We start from the raw sequence: 9,273 nt of genomic DNA, 5'->3' as shown, positions 1-9,273 counted from the left end.
CGCTCCCAGCTCCCCGCGCCGCGGCACTTCCTGCCTTCCGCGCCCGCCCCGCCCGCCCTCGTCTGCGCCCGTCGCCTGCCGCCCGCCGCCCGGCGACGCGCCCGCCGGCGTCCCCGGAGGTGCCCCCGGCCCGGCCGGGTCGTCGCCCCGCCGCCGCGCCCGCGAGCCGCTTTGTCTCGGGCGGGGCGCGCGGGACAGGCCGCCAGGTGCCCCCCGCCACGGGCCCGGGCCCCCCGCCCCGGGGCGGCGGCGGCGGCGCCGGGCCCCGGGGCGGGGGGCGCGCCGGGATGGGCCCCAAGAGGCGACAGCTGACGTTCCGGGAGAAGTCACGGATCATCCAGGAGGTGGAGGAGAATCCGGACCTGCGCAAGGGCGAGATCGCGCGGCGCTTCAACATCCCGCCGTCCACGCTGAGCACGATCCTGAAGAACAAGCGCGCCATCCTGGCGTCGGAGCGCAAGTACGGGGTGGCCTCCACCTGCCGCAAGACCAACAAGCTGTCTCCCTACGACAAGCTCGAGGGCTTGCTCATCGCCTGGTTCCAGCAGATCCGCGCCGCCGGCCTGCCGGTCAAGGGCATCATCCTCAAGGAGAAGGCGCTGCGCATAGCCGAGGAGCTGGGCATGGACGACTTCACCGCCTCCAACGGCTGGCTGGACCGCTTCCGCCGGCGCCACGGCGTAGTGTCCTGCAGCGGCGTGGCCCGCGCCCGCGCGCGAAACGCTGCCCCCCGCACCCCGGCGGCGCCTGCCAGTCCGGCCGCGGTGCCCTCGGAGGGCAGTGGCGGGAGCACTACTGGTTGGCGCGCTCTGGAGGAGCAGCCGCCGTCGGTGGCCGAGGGCTACGCCTCGCAGGACGTGTTCAGCGCCACCGAGACCAGTCTATGGTACGACTTCCTGCCCGACCAGGCCGCGGGGCTGTGCGGAGGCGACGGACGGCCGCGTCAAGCCACCCAGCGCCTGAGCGTCCTGCTATGCGCCAATGCCGACGGCAGCGAGAAGCTGCCCCCGCTGGTGGCCGGCAAGTCGGCCAAGCCCCGCGCAGGCCAAGCCGGCCTGCCCTGCGACTACACCGCCAACTCCAAGGGTGGTGTCACCACCCAGGCCCTGGCCAAGTACTTGAAGGCCCTGGACACCCGAATGGCTGCAGAGTCTCGCCGGGTCCTACTGCTGGCCGGCCGCTTGGCTGCCCAGTCCTTGGACACCTCGGGCCTGCGGCATGTGCAGCTGGCCTTCTTCCCTCCGGGCACCGTGCATCCGCTGGAGAGGGGAGTGGTCCAGCAGGTGAAGGGCCACTACCGCCAGGCCATGCTGCTCAAGGCCATGGCCGCGCTAGAGGGCCAGGATCCCTCAGGCCTGCAGCTGGGTCTCACGGAGGCTCTGCACTTTGTGGCTGCCGCCTGGCAGGCAGTGGAGCCTTCGGACATAGCCGCCTGCTTTCGTGAGGCTGGCTTTGGGGGTGGCCCTAATGCCACCATCACCACTTCCCTCAAGAGTGAGGGAGAGGAAGAGGAAGAGGAGGAGGAGGAGGAAGAAGAGGAGGAGGAAGAGGGTGAAGGAGAGGAAGAGGAGGAGGAAGGGGAGGAGGAGGAGGAAGGGGGGGAAGGAGAGGAATTGGGGGAGGAAGAGGAGGTGGAGGAGGAGGGTGATGTTGATGACAGTGATGAAGAAGAGGAAGATGAGGAGAGCTCCTCCGAGGGCTTGGAGGCTGAGGACTGGGCCCAGGGAGTAGTGGAGGCCGGTGGCAGCTTCGGGGCTTATGGTGCCCAGGAGGAGGCCCAGTGCCCTACTCTGCATTTCCTGGAAGGTGGGGAGGACTCTGATTCAGACAGTGAGGAAGAGGACGATGAGGAAGAGGATGATGAAGATGATGACGATGATGAGGAGGAGGATGGTGATGAGGTGCCTGTACCCAGCTTTGGGGAGGCCATGGCTTACTTTGCCATGGTCAAGAGGTACCTGACCTCCTTCCCCATTGATGACCGCGTGCAGAGCCACATCCTCCACTTGGAACACGATCTGGTTCATGTGACCAGGAAGAACCACGCCAGGCAGGCGGGAGTTCGAGGTCTTGGACATCAAAGCTGAGTCACTGGACCTAGCTGTGCCCCCAGGCTAGATTGGCAGCACCACCCCAGGGCAGAGGACTCTCTGGGCACCCGCTGTGCATGGAGCCAGAGTGCAGAGCCCCAGATCCTTTAGTAATGCTTCCCCTGGACCTGCAACAGGCCCGGTCACCTCGGCCGGGCCCGGGGCTGAGGTCAGCCTCACTGCCTGCTTATTGCCTCTTTCTCAGAATCCTCTTTCCTCCCCATTTGGCCCTGGGCTCAGGGGACCACGTGGGGCGGGTGGGGAGCTGTCCGGTGCTACCACACCGTGCCCTCAGTGGACTAACCACAGCAGCAGCCAGGGATGGGCCCTGGAGGTTCCCGGCCGGAGAGTGCCTCTCCCCTCTGCCATCCACGCCAGGTCTTTGGTGGGGGGGACCCCAAAGCCATTCTGGGAAGGGCTCCAGAAGAAGGTCCAGCCTAGGCCCCCTGCAAGGCTGGCAGCCCCCACCCCCACCCCCCAGGCCGCCTTGAGAAGCACAGTTTAACTCACTGCGGGCTCCTGAGCCTGCTTCTGCCTGCTTTCCACCTCCCCAGTCCCTTTCTCTGGCCCTGTCCATGTGACTTTGGCCCTTGGTTTTCTTTCCAGATCGGAGGTTTCCAAGAGGCCCCCCACCGTGGAAGTAACCAAGGGCGCTTCCCTTGTGGGCAGCTGCAGGCCCCATGCCTCTCCTCCCTCTCTGGCAGGGCCCCATCCTGGGCAGAGGGGCCTGGGGCTGGGCCCAGAGTCCAGCCGTCCAGCTGCTCCTTTCCCAGTTTGATTTCAATAAATCTGTCCACTCCCCTTTTGTGGGGGTGAACATTTTAACAGCCAAGGGTGCATCCTTCATGGTCTGGGCTTGCGTCTGTCTTGGGGGACATATTCGTCCTGGCTCCCTTTGGTCCTTGCTCTGGTGGGACATGGAGGCAAGTGTTGAGAGGGTTGCCCTGACCGGAAGAGGGGCAGGAGGAGACCTCAAGCTTGGGGTCACTTGGCTGGGGCAGGAGGGAGCCATCAGTCTCTGGGGGCAAATCAATATGCACGTGGGGACTAGGCCTACTGAGGCTGGTTTGAAGGCCTTTGCAGGAGTGGGGTCAGGACAGAAAGAAAGGAGTGTTGGGGCAGCTTCTGGGGTCCAGATTGGAGTTTGGAGGGGCATATAGGGCACCCTTTGGTTTACCTTTGGTGCCTTAAGAGGGAGCCCTTTAGGCCTTTCAGTGATTGGCATATCCAAGCCTGGTGGCCACCTCTAGGCACAGTGGCAGGAGGAAGGTGAAATTGCTAGGAACAGGTTGCACCCCCAAGAGGCAGAGGATGGTTGGTAACTCCCTGTGCAGTGCCTTCCAGGGGGCCCCCAGTACAAAGGTGAGGTCAGGTCCCTTTGCTGATCCTACCCTTTTTCCTTTCAGAGCCAGCCCCTCCCTCCCTACCCCTCCCTCACTGAGGCCCTCAGGCCCCAGCGGTTCCAACCAAGGGAGGGCCTGGGCTTGAGCATGGCTGGCAGCTCTGGGCCCCAAACCGGTTTTCCCACCTCACCTGAGGCTGGCACATCACTTCTGTGTTTCCTTCCCATCCCCGGCCCACCTTTACCACCAAGTTTCTCCTCTCCAACACTGGGAATGTTAATGGGGGAGTATCCAGTTCATCTCTTGTCCCTGGCCTGCCCTGGTTATGGCCCCTTGTGGAAAATCAAGACCACTATATGTGACTTTAAAACAAGAAATGGGGGTGACTTCCACTCTTGGCCTGCACTTCTGGCATTCAGGAATCCCCTCCAGGCCTTGAGGGCTTTGAAGTGACAACAAAAAGTAGTTGGGATCCCCCTTGCCACCACCTTCCCTCCCCAAATCCTAGCCCTGGAGTTGGGAGACCAGAAGGCCACAAGGAAGCCCCACCTGCTCTTGAGTGAGCAGGAGGAGCATTGTCTGCTTGCCCAGGTGCTCCTGTTTAACCCAGCTACCTCACCGCAGGTTCCAACAAGACGAATTACTTCCATTTGTCTCCTGCGAAAAAGAACAGTTCTTGCTGGAACTGAGACTGTCTCATTAATGATAGTACCAGCTGATACTAATAGGGCCCCTGCTCTGTGCTAAATGCTTTAGATGCTCACAAAGCCCCTATAAGGTAGGTAAAGCCATGAGAAACCAGGCAGAGGTCCGGTCAGGTGCCCAAGGCCATGCCATTAGTCAAGCTCTCTTCTCATCCTGACTCTAGAAGTACCTCTTCACTAAGGAGGGACCCATATTCCTAACCCCCTTATGGGTACTGCAATGAATTTGTTTCTTCCTTTTCTTTTCTTTTTTTTTTTTTTTTTTTTTTGAGATGGAGTCCCGCTCTGTCGCCTAGGCTGGAGTGCAATAGCATGATCTTGGCTCACTGCAACCTTTGACTCCCGGGTTCAAGCGATTCTCTTGCCTCAGCCTCCTCAGTGGCTGGGATTACAGGCATCCACCACCACGTATGGCTAACTTTTTTGTATTTTCAGTAGAGACGGGGCGAAAGCCATGTTGGCCAGGCTGGTCTCGAACTCCTGACCTCAGGTGATCTGCCCGCCTCGGCCTCCCAAAGTGCTGGGATTACAGGCATGAGCCACTGTGCCCTGCCTGAAATGAATTTCTAATCCATGGAAGAATAGCTCATTGACGGGTGATGAGGGGTTTGGGACAAATAAGTGAGAACCATCGTCATTTCACAGAGGAAATAGAGTTAAGAAGTTAAATGACCTGCCAAGGTACTGGCCTTGAACTCTGGTGTTCTCCCTGGGAGTCTGGGTTACCTATTAAATACCCCACTAGAACACTGCTGGGAAGGGCAAGTAGCAATGGCCCCATGAGCATAGAGTTTTGGAGAGGGACGAAGCAGGAAGCAGTTGTATCACGCAATCCATTTGGGTGGCAGATTATCAACAATGCACCCCCAAATAAAGCTGACAAACATTGGAGTGCTCCCCTCACTTGGGACTAAAGGGCTAAAGGGCCAAGAAGGGGAATCCCCACCCTAGGGGTGCAGATGCAGGAATTCTGGCGTCCTGGTTGGCTTTGGCTGGTCCCAAAATGGATGAGTGGCTGGTCACTAGGTGGCGTGGGCACAGAAGTGATGCTTTCTTGGGAAGAAGACAAGGGCAGCTAACCGCCTTTTCAAAGCTCGGGCCTGAGAGGAGGTAGCGGGGAGGGGATAAAACTACAACTCCCAGAAGTCTTTGTACCCAGGAGAGTCGGGGATGGTTTCCATGGTTTCAGAAAACAATATGGCCGCTCCCAGCTGGGACGTGAGTCTCTGGATTAGGCAGGCAGAGGCAATTATGGGCTTCTGCAGTGGCGAGAAAGGAAGCGCCTGAAGGGTCGTGAGGCTGGAGCTGGACCCGGCACCGCTGGGGCGGCCAGGCTTTGAGGACGCCAATGGCGAGCAGCGTGGACGAGGAGGCGCTGCACCAGCTGTACCTGTGGGTAGACAACATCCCTCTGTCCCGGCCCAAGCGAAACCTCTCCCGGGACTTTAGTGATGGAGGTGTGTGCCCTTGTGTGTCTGCATGTTCTGTCCTGTATGTTCGTGTGTAACGGGTCTCTGTGCAAACTCTTTGTGTTCGTGTGCTTGTGGGAGTGGGGAGGAATCTGCCTCCTGGGACTTCAAATTTTAGACGTGTGTGCTTGTTTTCTATTTGCATCTGTGTGTGAACGATGTGTGTCCATATATGTATGTCTATGTGTTCTATCCTGTGTGCATGTGGGGGGGGTGTGCCTCTAACTCCCTCCAGGGACATTAATGATTAAGATATGTGTCTGCATATGTATTTATGCATTTCTGTATGTGCTCACTCATTGCTATGTGTTCTATGTCTTGTGGGAGTCTGAGCATGTGTGTGTTCATATGTGTTGACATGTTTAGTCTTGTATTGGGGGGTCTTGTGTGCATGTGTTTCTTTGTGATTGTGAAGGTGTTTGTGTTTCTAGGAATGTCTCCTGGGATCTCAATGACAGAAATACTTATCTGTCATCTTTTCATGTCAAGTACTTCTATGCATCTCTGTATCTGTATATTTGGGGAGGCTGTGTGCATATGTGGCTTTTTGTGCTTCTGTTTATGTGTGTTCTACATGTGTGCCTATGTGTGTCTAGCATGTTTTTGTTCTATGTGTCTACACATTCTGCCCTATGTAGCTATGTGTAGGGGGATCTTATCACATGTGTCTCTGCTTACGTGAGTCTTTTACTCTCCTGGAACTTTGGTGTTGGAGTGTGTGTGTGTGTGTGTGTGTGTGTGTGTGCGCGCATCATGCATCCATGTGAATTCCCTGGGCTCCTGAAAGCTTCTCTTGGAGACTCATTCTCTTTTTTTTTTTTTTTTTTTTTTTGAGACAGAGTCTCACTCTTGTCGCCCAGGCTGGAGTGCAGTGGCATGATCTCAGCTCACTGCAACCTCCACCTCCTGAGTTCAAGCGATTCTTCTGCCTCAGCCACCCAAGTAGCTGGGTTTACATGCACCACCACGCCTGGCTAACTTTTGTATTTTTAGTAGAGATGGGGTTTCACCATGTTGGCCAGGCTGGTCTCGAACTCCTGGCCTCAGGTGATCTACCCGCCTCAGCCTCCCAAAGTGTTGGGATTACAGGTGTGAGCCCCTGCGCTGGCTGACTTATTCTCTACTGGAGGACCAGAGACTCAGTATTCCCATTCCTAAATTAGTGGGGAAGGGATGCAGCTCTTCTGAGGTATACTGGAGACTTAGTCTCCTCTACCTATCACTAATCTTAATGTCTTTGTCTCCCTCCTTATCCTTCCTCTTTCTGCATCTCCACCCCTCCATTGGGTTCCACCACTCTGCCATGCCTGATTCTCCCACCCCCACCTTCTCTCACCTCCTCCTTCCTTACCCATGCCCCCACTTTCCATGTCTGCTCCCCTCTCCCTCAGTCCTTGTTGCAGAGGTCATCAAGTTTTACTTCCCCAAGATGGTGGAGATGCACAATTATGTCCCCGCCAACTCTCTCCAGCAGAAGCTCAGCAACTGGGGTCATCTGAACAGGTAGCAGAATACCTGTGCAGCCCCATCATCCCCTATGGTCTTGGTTGCCCAGGCTGAGACTGTTTTGGTGGCAGGGTGGGGAGGGTCAACGCAGACAGAATTCGTCTGATTACAAAATCAAGAGACTCTTCTATTAGGAAGGAGGCAAGGAACCTCGGGACACCCACACAAGGAAGCTCAGATGCGATGCGCTTTCACTCCCCCAGGGCTGTACACTCAGAACAGCAACCACCATGCCCCCTTCCCTCTCCCCCATCCCCTCGCTTCATTTCCCCAGGACCCAATCTGCTATCCCAGTGTCTACCCCTCAGGAAGGTACTGAAGAGGCTGAACTTTTCAGTACCGGATGACGTGATGCGCAAGATCGCGCAGTGCTCCCCAGGCGTGGTGGAGCTGGTGCTCATCCCGCTGAGGCAGCGCCTGGAGGAGAGGCAGAGGCGCAGGAAGCAGGGCGCCGGCTCCTTACAGGTGCCACCCCGCTCCAGCTTCTCCCACTGCTCTGGGGGCTGGGTGGGGGGCGCTCCCCAGACCACAGAAAGGCCAGCCTGGGTGATAAGTGCGTGGGAGGGGTGCTTGGCTAATAGAGCCTGGCCGGGGGGCCCGTGGAAGGGACATGGGGCTCCTTGGGGATGACTGAGCCCGGGTTTACAGCGGACCCCCGGGGTTCTTTCAGGAGCTGGCTCCCCAGGATGGCAGTGGCTACATGGATGTGGGTAAGGTGGCCTTTTCCATTTCTCCCTCCCGGTTGGAGCTTTCCTTCTGTCCTTCTTCCTGTCGCTTGTGAGAGTGGAAGTAGGGAGGGGGAAGCAGGAGAATGAGACTCCAGCACAGTCATTCCTCCGCTTGCCTTGTCTCAGGTGTATCCCAGAAGGCCCGAGGTGAAGGTGTCCCGGACCCCCAGGGAGGGGGTCAGCTCAGGTAAAGAAGCTGGGAGTTCTAGACTTCACCAGGCTGGTGATCTCTGCACACAGCTGGGGTTGGGGGGCACGGTACGCTGAGCCTGAGACAGTTGGGAGGCAGGAAAGGGGCTAGAGGGGGAGAAGGGAAGGCCTGGTCGAGGGCCCTGGAAGGGTGAGTGTAGGGCCCGAGGTCCAAGCCTCCGCTAAGCTGCTTCCCACCCCAGCTGGGACCGGCCGCCGGCGCCTCGGCCTCCAGCGTATAACCGGGCGTTGCAGGGCGACCCAAGCTTCGTCCTCCAGATCGCTGAAAAGGAGCAGGAGCTGTTGGCCTCTCAAGAGACCGTGCAGGTGAGGGGTCTAGGAAGGCTGCGGGTGGGGGCTCGTGGCCAGCAGAGGCCGGGCAGGAGGGAGCAGACCGCCAGGCTTGACGCCTGCGCGGTGCGGCTTAGGTCCTGCAGATGAAGGTAAGGCGCCTGGAGCACTTGCTCCAGCTCAAGAATGTGCGGATCGAAGACCTCTCCCGGCGGCTCCAGCAGGCGGAGCGTAAGCAGCGGTGAGCGGCGGCCCGGGCCGCGCGGGGACGCCCGGGTACCCGCCAGAGCCCCGACGCCGCGCCGGACCCACCCACCGATGGATAGACCATTGGGAGGGCGGAGCCCGCTGCTCTCACGAGCCTCCTGGGGCCCGAGTGCCCTCCTTCCTTGGGATGGGTGAGCGTGGGAGGAGATGGGACAGGAACTCTAGGAGCGGAGGCCCGGGACTGAGCCGCCTCCTGCCACTCCGGAGATCCGGGTCAGGAGAATGGACCGCTTTCCAGAGCCCAGAAGCCACGTGCAGAGACCTAGCCTGCCCCCCAAAGCAGTGTCCAACACCTTGGGCCCGGCCTTGCATCTCCCGGCGCCGGGCCTTGGGGGGCGGTCCCTTGGCTCTGTCCACACCCCCAGAATCAGGTCCCCGCCCAGCTCCGAGGACGGCGGCGTCTCCATGCAGGCTAGCTCCCCATGCCCTCAGCCATGGGGGAATCTGTCCCGGGCCGCTGAGGGGCTCCCCTGCCCCTCCTGGGAGCTTACCTGGGACCCACCTCGGCGACGGAGACCGCAGCAGCTGGAGAGGAAGGGGTGAGGAGTGGGATCGCCAGGAGTAGGGAGGACATCGACGATGTGCCTGTAGCAGTCGCCCCTCCCTCCTCGCGCACGGGGTACTGAGGGGGAAGGTTTGAAGGTTACGGCTCAGGGCTGCCCCATTAAAGTTAGTGTTGTGTTCTA

The 9,273-nt window shown here is 59.1% G+C and overlaps 2 protein-coding genes across 2 annotated transcripts; both read left to right on the top strand.

Annotated features, from left to right (window-relative positions):
* Positions 1 to 29: 29 nt before the first annotated feature.
* Positions 30 to 2,922, top strand: CENPB (centromere protein B). Its single transcript, XM_003846020.4, has one exon. It carries the CDS (start codon positions 288 to 290, stop codon positions 2,085 to 2,087), a length of 1,800 nt encoding a protein of 599 aa, XP_003846068.3. The 5' UTR covers positions 30 to 287; the 3' UTR covers positions 2,088 to 2,922.
* A 1,493-nt stretch (positions 2,923 to 4,415) lies between these two features.
* SPEF1 (sperm flagellar 1) lies at positions 4,416 to 9,273 on the top strand. Its single transcript, XM_003821312.5, has 7 exons — positions 4,416 to 5,594; positions 6,998 to 7,109; positions 7,421 to 7,577; positions 7,783 to 7,822; positions 7,967 to 8,027; positions 8,233 to 8,356; positions 8,458 to 9,273. Exons 1-7 carry the CDS (start codon positions 5,486 to 5,488, stop codon positions 8,563 to 8,565), a joined length of 711 nt encoding a protein of 236 aa, XP_003821360.1. The 5' UTR covers positions 4,416 to 5,485; the 3' UTR covers positions 8,566 to 9,273.

This window comes from Pan paniscus, chromosome 21 (genome assembly GCF_029289425.2).
Source record: "Pan paniscus chromosome 21, NHGRI_mPanPan1-v2.0_pri, whole genome shotgun sequence".
NCBI classification, from domain to species: domain Eukaryota; kingdom Metazoa; phylum Chordata; class Mammalia; order Primates; family Hominidae; genus Pan; species Pan paniscus.
Note: the sequence above shows the minus strand (reverse complement) of the source record. Positions and strands in the feature narration are given on the sequence as shown.